This window comes from Xyrauchen texanus, chromosome 22 (assembly GCF_025860055.1).
Source record: "Xyrauchen texanus isolate HMW12.3.18 chromosome 22, RBS_HiC_50CHRs, whole genome shotgun sequence".
Classification (NCBI taxonomy): domain Eukaryota; kingdom Metazoa; phylum Chordata; class Actinopteri; order Cypriniformes; family Catostomidae; genus Xyrauchen; species Xyrauchen texanus.
The window spans coordinates 7,982,442-7,997,113 of NC_068297.1; the positions used below are offsets into that span (position 1 = coordinate 7,982,442).

Below are 14,672 nucleotides of genomic sequence, written 5' to 3' on the forward strand. Positions count from 1 at the left end.
TAGTCTAACACCCACAATCTCTTCTTACACAGCCATGCACTTGAAAACCGGGCAGTATGAAGTTTGAAGTTGTCCTGATGGACAATGAGGGACGTCCCTGAATAACACTGTGCTGGGTGGCAGTATGTGTTGCTCTTAAATTTGTACATATCTGTCTGCATTCATGGTGTTCTCATAGATGTGTGAGTTACCCATGTCATGGGCACTGTCACACCCCTGGCCAATACAGACACTGGCTTTTGTACCTGACATTAATAACAACTTGGTTGGCTCTTTTCGTCTTTGGCCTGGATAAAAAGATGGCTTTGTTTTTCAAAAACCTTTTGAAATGTGGACTCTTAAGACCAAAAAACACAGTTTCACTTTCCATCTAAGATGAGACAAAGCCCACAGAAGTCGGCAACACTTCTGGACAGTGTTGATGTAGGGCTTCTGCTTTGCATAGTGAAGTTTTAACCTGCATCTGCGGATGCAGCAGCGAGTGGTGTTGGCTTGTTCATGGTATCCATTACAGATGAATGCTGATTTTAAAGACAGTAACGTCTGAGGGATCAGAGATCATGCACATTCAGCAATGGTTTTCGTCTTGCCCTTTACGCTCTGAGATTTGACCAGATTCCTTGAATCTTTTAACTATATTGTGCACTGTAGAGGGTGAAATACCCCAAATCCTTCCAATTTGTCTTTGGGGAGCATTGTTCTCAAAGTGCTGAATTAATTGGTTAAGCATCTTTGGCAAATTGCCAGGTCTTGAATGAACCTTGCTCATTAGGATTAGGCAGTTTTTGGAGGCTCCTATAACAGTATACAGTACTATGACACAATTGCCTCACCTGTTTAACATATCCTGTTTCACTTCGCCTTGTTATTTTAACTCATCACATATTATTAGTCTTAAATTGCCCTGTCTCAACTTTTTTTAGAGCGTGTTGCAATCATCTGATTTGAAATTACTGTACATTTTCAAAAATAAAAATTCACAAGGTAAAACATCACATAATGTGTAGTTGTAGTGCTGTAATATATACAAATCACTCCTTTTTGTTTTTATGAGCATTTTTATACTCTCCCAACTTTTTTGAAATTGGGGTTGTACTAAATGTACCTAAACTCTTCATTCAATGTTTCACTGATTAAAGTTGAAAGAAACATTTAGATAAAAACAATGTAAAAACTTCGCAATCCATTGATTACTGTTACAAATAGGACTACTTGTCAAATCGTTTATGTTTAAAGACCACTGTTCTTCAAGAGCGTGGCAGCAGTTGAGCTATTTTCACAACAGTGTGACTTTTTTCAGTAACAAACAACTTTTTCCATCGAGCAGCGGTGTAGTATCACAAAACAACACAATTGCGAATGAAGCAACACAATAATCAAATGCGCTCACCTAAACCGTCATCATAGTGACTCGCCTCAATACAGGTGACAGAGGACGAATCTCAGTTGCCTCCGTGCCTGAGACTGTCAATCTGCGTGTCTTATCAGATGGCTTGCTAAGCGCATTACCGCTGAGACCTAGCGGGTGTGGAGGCTCACGCTATTCTCAGCAGCATCCACGCACAACTCACCACGCGCCCCACCGAGAGTGAGAACCACATTATAGAACTCACAAGGAGGTTAACCCAAGGTGACTCTACCCACCCTAGCAACTGGCCAATTGGTTGCTTAAGAAGCCTGACTGGATTCACTCAGCACGCCCTGGATTCGAACTTGCGACTCCAGGTCAGCATCTTTACTTGCTGAGCTACCCAGGCCCCCCGTTTTTTAAAAGATAATTTTATTTAATGAAGCAAAAGTTATCCAAAATTTATATCACCCATATGAAAACGTAATCCCCCCCCAAATTTATGCCACCTTCAAGTGAACTAGGGTAGATTATACCTCCGAGTTGGGCATTCGTTACTATGGCATGTCATGCGTTAAAGTGGGAAACAAAAGAATCCAAACAAACAAATACACAATGAATGATGGCAAAAGCTCTTTTTCTGTTGTACTGTTGAAAGAATATAAGTCTGCATACCTGCACCACTTATACACAACATATATGATTCATTAATGCATGGTATCTAACAAATTATTAATTAATTTGCTTAAAACAAATGGAAAAGGGCTCATACAGTGTTGTAAAAATGTATTTGCCCCATCCTGATTTCTTCTATTTTTGTGTATTTTTCATGCTAAATTATTTTCGATCTTCAAATGAGATGTAACAAAATACAAAGGCAAACACAAAATACAGTTTTCAAATATAGATTTTTTTATTGAAGCAAAAAAGTTATTCAACACCTAATGTATATCACCTATGTGAACTCACTGCCATCACCTATGTGAACTAACTGCCACCTTAAACTTAATAGTTGGTTGTGCCACCTCTAGCGGCAACAACTACAACCAAACACTTCCAATAACTGGAGATCAGTATTTCACAATGCTGTGGTAGAATTTTGGCCCACTCTTCTTTGCAGAACTGTTTTAATTCAGCCACATTGGAGGGCATTTGAGCATGAACTGCCTGTTTAAGGTCGATTAAGTTTTTTCCATTTGAAGATAGTGGCTCTCACTGTGGTTCTTTGGAGTCCCAGAGCCTTTGAAATAGCTTTGTAACCCTTCCCAGGCTGATGTATTTCAGTCACCTTTTCCTCATCATTTCTGGAATTTCTTTTGACCTTGGCATAGTGTGCTACTGGGTGCCAAGCCAACTTCATGCTGCTGAAAAAGATCTATTTAGGTGTTGATTTTATTGAACAAGGCTGGCAGTAATCAGACCTTGGTGTGTAGTCCAGCTGAACTCCATTATGAATGCAGTTTCATAGATTTGGGGATTTAGTAACTAAGGGGCAAATACTTTTTCACACAGGCCCAGTTGGTATTGGATCACTTTTTTGCTTCAATAAATAACATTATCATTTAAAAACCGTATTTTGTGTTTACTCATACTGCCTTTGTTTTATGTTAAATTCTTTTAACTATTTTGTATGAGATATACACAAAAACAGAAGAAATGTTAGAACTTACAAAATCATTGCTTCCCATCATCTTTTATGTAGACACACCCCTGCCAGTTCCAAACTCGGAAACTCAGGTATCATCTAGATAGAATTACGACTTTCCCACTTATAAATACAACTTCACTGGGTCATTCATGTGCTCGGGACTTGTAATTACGATATATCTGACTCAACATGAAGGGTGCATTAGACAACCTTTTAGCCAACTTCATGTTGTTGAAAATGTTTTGTTTTGTAATTGATGATTTGATTGAAAAGGGCTGGCAGTAATCAGTCCTGGGTGTGTCTAGTCCAGCTAGTGGCTAAGGGGGCAAATACTTTTTCACATGTGTCCAGTTGGTATTGGATAACAATTTAAAAATAGTATTTTGTGTTTACTTAGATTGCCTTATTTTTATGTTAAATATAGTTTGAATATCTGAAACAATTTAGTATGAGATATATATATATATATATATATAAAAAAGAAGAAATCTGGATGGGGCAAAAAAACTATTATGTCAATTACTGATGAACATATGGTTAATTTGTTTCTATTGTTTTGGTTAGGTTTTGGGTGTTTAGGTTTTAATTATAAATGACATGAAATGGGGGGGGAAACTATGTTTTCATTTTCATTTATTTTCCTATAAGATACAATACCACACCTCACGGCTTAGTTAACAATGCAACATTTTGACACACTTACTGATAAAGGTTTTTGAGGGACTGTTCATCATTGCTGGTGACACTGTAGTACGGCCCCTCTGTCCGAGAGAAAATGAAGTAGGACAGCTCTCCTCTGGTGAAGCCCACGCGAGCTGGAAGCTCTATTTCAACATTGTAAGATTCTTTGGGCCGTGTTCCAAAAAACTGCAGCCCATCCTCTGGGTAAAGGAAGAGTGCGTAAGTATCCTTCTCGTTGTATGCAAGCACCACTTGGAATGTGTTTATCTACAAAAAGACAAGTGAAGGCCATTACTCAGGAATTTTATTACAAAACTCAGCATTCTGTGTGGCTCTTTAGAAGGTAACAAATAAATAATACATAAATTATAAATATATTATTATCCATCAAAATCTGTTTATTTAAGACATCCCAACCAAACATACTTTCTCACATTCTGACAAAATGGATACAGTTTTGCTTTCTGTTTACACGAGTTGCAAAATGGAAATCTCTTCAACTGAAACCCAAATATGGTATTTCCAACAACTTCACAGTTTTTACAAGGTACTAGTAACCCACCAAATGTAAACCATAGCCACTTACATAATGTGATGTGTTTCCAAGTGCAACAGGAAATTCAATGAGGAAAAACAGTAATTTGGTAATTGATTGGATCATGAAAAGTAAGCTCAACCTACAGAATATTTTGCATAATCTTGACTAAATGGATATGAATTTCGACTTGTGCCTCCTGTTCTTCAATAACAAGGAAAAATAACAATGGAAGTGAATGGCACCAATTTGTAAATGTTAAAATACTCACTGTTGCAAACTTATAGCCACAAGACGTAAACAATATGTGTGTTATGGTTTGAGCATGATCAAATTGCTTACTAACCTTTTGTTTGTAAAGCTAATTTAACAACTTTGTTGCCATGATGACACAATAGCGAAAACCGTAATAATTAAATTAAAAAAACGTTACAGCTTAAATAGTACACAAGTTTTAACAGAAGAATAAATGTAAGTACTTTTATAAAATTATAAGCTTAATATTTCTGCCTTTAAATCCTCCAAACATTGGCCCCATTCACTTCCATTGTAAGTGCCTTACTGTCCCCTTGATTTTTGCTTTTTTTAAAGGTGCAATATGTAACAATTTTCATGTAATATTCACCTTTTTTTGCCAATGTGTGAACGGTTTGTAACGCAACTTAAAAAATGTGCCCTTCCCGGAATTCCTGGGTTGCCTATTAAAGCCTGTAGACTGATTTTCATGTGAGGGGAGCGGGTCGCATTTGCCGGGAAAATCCAAAGGACGTGACGATTATGCGCGCTCCTTAGAGCCTTGCCTCAGTGCTTCTCTTACGCTATTCAACAGCGACAACAGTCTGCAACACTATGTAACATTATCTTAGGGATGGAATCCAGCAAACGTCCAGTTCCCAGCACAACACTGACTCCTGCACAAACTCTGAGTAAGCAAAAAAAAACGAAAACAAAAAAAAAAACAATTATCTACTGAATCCCATCTGGCTAAGCGGGAACGTGATCATTGTCGAGCGAAATCTAGAGTGAACATCAGCAGGGCATTTGATTCCTGGAGGGACCTTCGTTCGGTTTTAGGGATCAAAGCCGACCCTGAATTGGTGTTTTTCTTATTGGACAGGTAAGCTTACATAACTGCAAAGCATGTGAAATATAGTGCCATAAGAACTGATCTGTGTCATTTTAGCTAACTTGATCCTGCCTGTAATTATTCAGCAAGGTAAACTACAATAACACATGAAATAAATGCAAGACAATGTTCAAGATAATGCAAAAAGACCATTCATTAATTTCACGTAACTTGGTTATACAGAAAATATGTACATTCTATTATTATAAAACAATAACGCATCGATATATCAAAATGTCAGTTGTGATGGAATCACATCAATATTGAAATGTGTCAACATATTTATAATATACAGTCTATTTTATAAACAGCTACTGTCATCATTCACCAAATTTAGCTAACAGCTGTTGATAAAGCTGGTTAGCTAGCTAACACTGTCACAGGCTATCAAATAAATGCAGTCAATGTATTATGCAAAGAAAGGTAATTACTTCAAACTACAGTCTCACATAGTCAGACCGATATCCACACTTTGTTTTAGCCCTGTTCCAGTTCAAATACAATATACAGTCTCAAAGTTTATAGTAAAAAAATCATTACTGTGTCATTTTAATTATGCTACCTCATCTGTCAACATGATGTTGGTGAATCTCGTTGTCTTTTTGTATGTTACATGATTGTTTTGGTTGAAGCTTACTCGCGTCCTTATGGAGTGTGTGCGCGCGAGCACGAACAACAGGTAGCTGGCTGCAGTTCACTTAACGGCCACAGGTGTCATTAATAACAAGGGTTCCTGAAGGTTACATACTGCACCTTTTTTTAAAGAAAAGGAGAGATTTTATTGCTCTCTATTTAATCATTATTATTATTTTTTTCCTCTTCTCGGTAATCAACATTATGCCACAAATGCTGTTCATTGAGCTTAACTTGTATTGAACCCGGAATATTCCTTTAATTAAGAGTTTATAGCAAGAAATGACTATGGAATTTCAACATATATATTATGATGCCCTCACCCCTCAGCCTCTCACTCTCTCCATCTCTCCTGTACACATACAGAGGATGTGTGTGAAATTCCTCTCCTCGGTTTTGTAATCCAAGCTGTCCCTGAGTGGAGCTATCACCTCCACCAAAAAAAACCCCAACTAATTCCAGTGAGACAATGCTGCATCTGGCTTTCAGAGAGCTCCAGGCTGCCTAATTCCCCAGCATGTATGCTTACACATCACCACCCAATCCCCTCACCCAACCCGATGGCCTTCAGTTTCAAACTCCTAATTGCAGTACCACACTGCCTCTAAGCAGTGTAGAAACACACCCATAAACAAGATTGTTTAAAGATGTTATAGTACAAAAAAATTAGATCCCACTTAGCAAGGACATGCCAAGCATACGCACTTGAGAATAGCGATAATCGGTTTGAACTTCATATGTTCACGACTCTACCGATAAATGAATAATCTAATTTTGTGTTACACAGAAGATAGAAAGTTAGGTTTGAAAATCATTAGGGCGAGCTAACAATGACAGAATTTTCTTGTTTGAGTAAATTATCCCTTTAAGTGGTTGACAGAACCAAGTCTAGGTTGGATCTCCAATGTTCATGGACTAACACCTCAATAAGCCTGCTCTCCTTCCATCAAGAGAACATCTGCTCAAATACAGACATCTGGGGGCCTGTAGAAGATACAGGCCGAGATAAAGCTGTGGTAAATCCCAAAGGAAAACACGAGAGGTAATCCAAAGTTTTCCACCATTACGACCTCCTGAGCTTTTCCAAACTCTGGAGAATCTCTGGAGTAACTGTGGAGAATCAGGCCGGAAACATAGTAAATCAACTCAAGGATGTGCTTTCTTTAAACAACCCCCATGGCTTAAAGCTCTTCTATTGCAATCAAGTGAAATTTAGTAAGCAAACATTGCACAAGCTTGTAAACACTTTTGAGAGCAAGCATGCAGAGCGACAGGACTATTGAGTCAGGAGAAATTACTGGGGATTGACTTTCCACCCAATAACCCTGAAAGAGCCAAACAGTGGGAAGCCAATATAGAGTGGTGCAAATGTTTCACATTTATTTTGCATCTAAATCTGGCATCTTTATAAAATATTGGCAGCCTAGATATCACACTAGAACTTAGTATGTTCTTTGTGGCCACCTCAGCGTTGACTACGTTTGATTCTTTAATGAACATGTTAATATATTTGCACAACCAGTAAAACGTTTGGATGCATTTCACTGAACATGTGCTTATGTGCTTGGAATTAGTTTCAAATTTCTTTCTAAAATAATTTAGTTTTTCTTGAGTTAGCTGAACCGGATAGTAAAGGAAAAGCAGCCAACAAGTACACAGCATACATGGAAACTCCTAAGATGGCACCTTATGAAGTTGGTTAAGAGAATACCCAGAGTGTGCAGAGCTGAAATCTAGACATTATATATATTGTTCATTACATAATTCTTTGTGTTTTATTTCATTGTTTGACTACAATTAAAATCTGAAATGGTAGGGAGGTAGGTGTGTACTATAGAGAAAGTATGTACTGTATATACTGTATATTCTAGAGGAACTCCAAATGCTATTTACTCTGTCTGAGGATAAAAACATGAGAATTAATATGTCCCAATGGAACTCCAGAAAACAGAAAATTCTCCTCAGCCAATGAATAACAAATGATAATATTTTATGAGCTGAACAGCTGTCTCTACTCAGCAGTTTGGCCTGCAGAAAAGAATGGCCCATTCATTAATGCCCATAAGAATCCATCAGCGACTCTCTGAATTCTGTTCTGTATGTTTTAAACCATCTCAGCTGAAATCATTCCACTTAAGCACTGCTGGGGATTAACTAGCTAAAAGTAGTAATGCTAATAACTTACTTAGCCTACATGATTCAGAAGCATGACAGTAGTTCCACTATTTCACAACAATTAGTGTAACAAGCAACTTACGAGTAGCGGACGATTTAGCGCCACAAAACGCTATTTTCAACACACTGTATTGTTCAAACCAAAGAAGTAATCAAACATAAACCGTCCTTCCTTTCCTCATTTGTTGGGTTGGGAGCAAAACATTTAAGTGACTTGGGTCATTGGGATGGTTCATGAACCAGTTAAACACTTCACAGATTCACTTATATGCCTATGTAACGTTGAGAGCTCCAACTCATTTTAGTGAATCGGTTTGTACGGATGGTTTGTGTAAAGCTGGCGTAAAACTGGCCGATTTTTCCAGCGATTTTCAGGTGTGAGCTTAATTTACATAATCACCAGCCAATAGGTGAGAGACAGAGCGCGCATAAGCGTCTGCCGGCCGGGGGTCGCTAATCACTTGACCGTCGGGCCTCCCTGTTGAGTTAATGGACAAGTTAAAGCAACAGGGAAAAGGATCCTTTATGTCCAAAAAAAACATTTCTGTTGCAGGGGCAGACTCTTGTGTTCTCGTAAAGTGACCAATGAGCTTCTTATTTTACCAAAGAACTGACAAGACATCAAGCTGATCTGAACGTTTTCATCGCACTCAGTTGCATATCACCATAGTGATTCTGTCACTAAGCGTTTCTACACACTAAATCAATTACTAATAAAATCAGAAAGTAGAGGCACAACAGCTGAAAGCTGCATATGGAAATACAAGTTTTACAGCAAGCCTCGAGGGGATAAATACGCAATCACACTTTCACAAGGTAAAGTTACTCCATGAACTACACCCTAAATCACACATTTCTGCGAGCTCCACATGACGGGAAATCAGAGAGAGAGAGAGAGAGAGTTGCGGTGAGTCGGTATGTTTGTCACCCCTCCACCATTCTTAATCGGCAAGTGTGTCATATCTCTGACTGAAGAGAGCGAAATCTCAGCAAAACAGTTGGCAAGTGTGGCCAACTGCTTTGGCCAAAATCGAGTTGTTTGGAGTCTGCTAGTGTGACGCTTAAATGAAATGGTTCAAATAAATGATTCACCGATTCACTTGAGCCCCTATGTTGCAGAAGTCACTACCTCTTCACTGTACAATCTCAATATTTTGTTAATTTCTGTTGTTTCTTTGCAGTTCAACACTAATCTTAAGGATTTAAGCAAAAGTCTTTAAATTAAACGGTGTTTAGGAGGATAATCAAGCAATCAAATTCAGTCAAATGGTGTCCACACTTCTAACTGGTAGTGTATATTGACACAGTAGTTGACAGACATTGACATAGCTTCTAATACAATAAAGCTTGACAAGACTTCATTAAAAACAATTAGCATATCAACCCCCAAAACAGTGTGCTTTGATCATCTTAAGCCTTTCAAGACCTTACTTAGCATTTCTTTTGGAATGTGAAGTGTAAATAAGACTAAAGAGAGAAATGCTTGAACAATTAGGAGCAATTCTATCCCACCAATTGTTCCTGTGAATTGCAGGCCAAATTAAAGGCTCTGGGATAGATTAACAGGTACCGGGGAAAAGGTATTATACATATGGGCAGACACCCTTTAGGCCTAAGATTAGAAGAGAGAGGGAGAGACTAAATTGGGACAGACCTCAGATGACCAGTTTTGATAACCTCTGCCTAAAGGGAGCTCAAGGTAACATTTGGTACCACTCCAAGCTGTGTTCTTACCCGGTTGGATGGGGTAGAGCTGCGGGTGTCCTCCTCATAGGCTGATACGTTCTCCCAGGTGGCGATAAAGGCATGGGTAGGGGTGAATGTTGCGTCTGAAAAGCCTCTCATCACATCCGCTTCCACTTGCTTCAACACGGTAGGGGACTCCGTCTGCCGGTAGTAGATGGATCCTTTTCCCTTACTGGTGTCAATGTCTGCCAGGAAGGGGGCGATGACAGGGAAGTCGGTAGGGAAGCCATCATCCACATACTGCTTCTCCATGGGAAGATCCTGAGTTGAGATGATTCCATTGGTGGCCACCTGGAAAGAGACAAATAAAGTAATTCAAGGGACGGAACAAAATGAAAACATGGTTATGCAGAACATAAAACTTCTAACTAAGTTATGGGTTAAATTTAACACAGACAACAATTAAATCAATGTAAAGCATATCCCTGACAAAAATAATATTCCCAAAATTACCTTATTTACTGTACATGGCATGCCAAAAGGTTATGCATGATATATTAACTTTTTAAAACTTTTTAGAAATCTTTGACTTGTCTAAATATTATTTTATCTAATGCACTAGATTATATTAGTTATACAGATTAGTTATTTCTAGCTAGAATATATCTCATTTCACAAGTAAACCTAAATTGAAGACTAAACCATTGAAAAACATATTGCTCCATATAGGAATCTATAAGGAATTGTATAGGAAATTATGTATATACTTAATAATAATGTAAACTTCTGTCAATGACACACAGTAGCTAAATATAACTATTGATAACATGGGATCATACTTTTTCAATCCATTATTACAGCTTTTTATTATGTCTTCTAGCAATAACAAACATTATCAGACAAATGGGTTAAAAACTGCACGTGTACTTACATATAGATTTCTGAAGGACGCCTCATAGAAGTACATGGGTTTAGTCAGAGTTATCACTTTGGAAGTCTCATCGTCCCCCTCTTGCAGAGTGACATCGCCGGAAAACATCCCAAATGGATACATGTCTTGTCTTTGAATGGCTGCAACATGATAAACCGTCCATGAAAGTTTCAAAATGAATACCGCTATTTTGTCCCACGTCATTTTAATGAACAGCAACTACACATTCAGCTACTGTAGATTCAGAATGAATGAGTGACAGAGCGCTGTGATGTCGGGAGTAACTAAAGATAGAAGTTTGTGATCCAGCACTGGAGAAACGGGAGGGATGTGGGAGGTCACGAGACGTTGATTGGCTACAGTCCATTGACGGGAGATACGCTGGACATTAGAGAGAGCCTTTAGAAAAGACACAGAAAAAAGATAGTTCTCACGTCCGCTTTGCAAGAGGAATATCTTAATTCATTTCATGGAAAAACATTTTTACAATTATTTATTGAACTACATAAATAAATAAATACATTCTGATTATTATTATTACTTTATTACTATTATTAAATAATAACATTCAATTAAATAATACATATTTTATTAACTAATTTTAAAAGGAGTCCTCTTGTTTTCAAAATGAAAATGTATTTCGCAATAATCTTTATTGGATGGCGATAACTGAATTCAGAATAATAGCTTGGAATAAAATGTTTTTTTCTTCATTAAAGGACCAATGTTGGCCTATTTAGTTTATTCCCCCTTATAAATATTTTGTAACTATTTTAATAAATAAATAAATAATAAATAAATACAATCATAAATAAAGAATATGTGTAGGCCTAACTGTAATATTTATTATATTGTAATATCAAATATCATGCTTTTTCCTGCCTTCTTATAGCCTAATGTTCTTTTACTTTGTTTAATTGTAATATAATTAATTATAATGAATCCAATTATCTACTCTGATTGATGATTTGAAGATGCTGTATATTATATAGTTTGTATTTGATTTAAGGATTGTGATTACAACAGGGACATGCACAGACATTTTGGGGGGGCAGGGTCTCAAGTGGAAAAAAGGGCACTTATAATAATTATTTATCTATTAAATGTATTTTGTCAAATGTAAGCAAATTAGTGCATTTTAATTTGTTAACGCCTAATTTGCATATCAATGTGGCGATTGTGATGACGTTATTAGACACAAATTTTACTGTATTCACCTGTAGTGTCTCCATTAAGTACAGTAGTCCTACATTAGCCTGTATGGCCATGATATATTGCTTTAGCTAAACTTTTGCTAACTTATTATATTAGCTAGTAGTTCATGAATCAAGAATGTTAGCAAGACACAAGTTAACTATATTTGTCTTTTGGCTAATTAGCTGTAAAGTCGAGGCAAAGGAGCTTAGTCTTTTGTTCATCACCACTCACCTCCACACAAGCAAAGAAAACACAACTGGGATAGGAGCTGGGAGGGGCTGCTGTCTGCCTGTCTGCCTGTCTGTGCGTCTGATGTGCCCATGTGTGCTGCACTGCTGCGTGGAGACATGGAGGGGGAGAGAGAGAGAGAGAGAGAGAGAGGGAGGGCATCAGAACTCGAAAAGTCTCTGAAATAAAACCTGATTTCTTTTTTTTTCAATAAATATATTGGTTTGACAGGGAGGCTGTGTAAACAGGAATGTATATATATATATATATATATATATATATATATATATATATATATATATATATATATATATATATATATATATAGCACCCCTTTCTCGAGGAAGAAAAAGGGCAGGTACTGAAGCCCCCTTTGATGTCTATGTGTGCACGTGCCTGGATTACCACATATAGAATCAATCTATCTATCTATCTATCTATCTATCTATCTATCTATCTATCTATCTATCTATCTATCTATCTATCTATCTATCTATCTGTCTGTCTGTCTGTCTGTCTGTCTGTCTGTCTGTCTGTCTGTCTGTCTGTCTGTCTGTCTGAAGAAACACATTTCTAAATTTCCCTCTGAAAGGAAAACGAGTTTGCGCAGATTTGTGATGCCATCTTGTGGTCATTCCTCTTGGAACGGTCGACATTGTAATTGAGATTATTAAAAACCTGGAAAATGTTCGTTTGGCATAGTGCCCTTGTAGATACAACGTCTATTACTAGAGATTTGTTTTTAATTGTACCCTAAACGTTTCTGTTATAATAAATTCCTGCGGTAAACAGGAACATATGTTATTATTCCTGCGGTTCGTTTTGTATGCTTATGAAAACAACAGTCCAGGAAGCAATTAATCTTCCAGTTTAACTAGAGTCTGAATCTTAAATGACTTCAAAATAATGTTCTTAGTGGCATGTTTGCTTATTGTGAAACATGGTCTGTAGAGCACAGGTCAAAGTTTCGCAAGTTAGAACAAAGTTGATTAAATCAATTGAATGTTGACTGGGATTTGGTGGTTTATTGAAGCTTGGTCTTTAAAACATATTGGAAGTGTTCTTACTGTTGTTTACATACTTAGTGCTAATTTGCATTTCATTTCGGAAAGATTTGCTCTATATCTATATTTCACGACTGAACGAATCAAGTAATACATAAACAAATAAATAGAAACAGTATCCAAGGACATAAACTCGGTCAATTACACTCACAAAAACTTTTTAGCCTATTTTTAAAATTGAAGCATAATACAATTTCATAACAAAATGACTTATTCATTCAGTTTGGTAACACTTTAAAATAATGTTCCATTCGTTAACATTAGTTTATGCTTTAGGTAATATGAACAAACATTTAACAATAGGCAATATACTTTTTTTTTTATTTTTTTTTTATCGCATTTAATCTTTGCTAATGTTAGTTCATAAAAATATATTTTGTGAACTTTTGATTTTAAAAATGTAGGCTAATAGCTATCTGTTGAAATTACCATTAATCAAGATAGGCTATAATAAAAAATGCTTAATATGTTTTATTCATTGTTAGTTCATGTTAACTAATGTTGTTGACTAATGTTAACAAATGCAACCTTATTGAAAAGTGTTTCCTTTAATTTTGTTAAAGATTACGCAATTCAATTTGATGTTCGAATTTTGTTATAAAATAAAAAAATATGTAAAATATGTAAAAGATAAAATATGTCACTGAACGAGTTTTTGTCCTTTGATACGCTTACTGTTTATTTGTTTTTATGAAACGCGTTAATCTCACTGTAAAAATAGGCATGAATATATATATATATATATATATCTTCTTTATTTAGTTCTTTATTTAACCTCTAGAAGGCGCAAGATTAAAACAAGTTAGTCCGGCACTATGGGGCATCATTAAATATGTTTGTCTTCCGGACATCTCTGCGAGGATTTAGTTTTTGCTTATGTCTTATAAAAACAAACTTTTGTTGTTTCTGCTCATTTGACAGTTGATGTATTATTTGTTTTGAATTACTTTTCCATTGTTCGCTTTCACACTTATATATTTCTTGGCATGCATCCAACATACTACACGCTACATAATACAGTAATAAAAGTATTACTACATAATACTTTTATGTTGTTTTGTGTTGAATATTTTGCCACTGACAAAGATGGTACAGTATGAACATTGTTTGTTTTGTTTTCTTTTGATTTGTTAGTGGTAGTGTTTTAAAAGTTATATTTGGTCTGCAACTGAAATGTTATAGCCTTTTTATTTACTTGTGAGATTCTGCATCATTTGATATGGCAAGTTGTGTCAAAACCTTTTTGTTTTATCTGTCTGTTTTGTATAAAAGCTGTTTCGCACATCATACATAAAAACATGCATTGTGCAAAGAGGACCAGGAAGACCTAAAGTAAAATGAGAAAAAAAAACTTCTGGCAAGAGTGAGACAAACATGTAGTGGCATGTTAAATCAGCTCAGATCTATAGTTACAGCCCAT

General features: G+C 36.4%; 1 protein-coding gene across 1 annotated transcript in view; it reads right to left on the bottom strand.

Annotated features, from left to right (window-relative positions):
• The window catches only part of LOC127662569 (nidogen-2-like), a 50,126-nt gene extending 37,831 nt beyond the window's left edge, over window positions 1-12,295 (bottom strand). Inside the window, exons 1-4 of the mRNA XM_052153813.1 lie at window positions 12,192-12,295; window positions 10,764-11,162; window positions 9,881-10,183; window positions 3,700-3,944 (exon numbers count right to left, since the gene is read on the bottom strand). Of these exons, the coding sequence (XP_052009773.1) occupies window positions 3,700-3,944; window positions 9,881-10,183; window positions 10,764-10,967 (752 nt within the window). The 5' untranslated portion in view covers window positions 10,968-11,162; window positions 12,192-12,295. The remainder of the gene's footprint in view (window positions 1-3,699; window positions 3,945-9,880; window positions 10,184-10,763; window positions 11,163-12,191) is intronic.
• Between the last annotated feature and the right edge of the window lie 2,377 nt (window positions 12,296-14,672).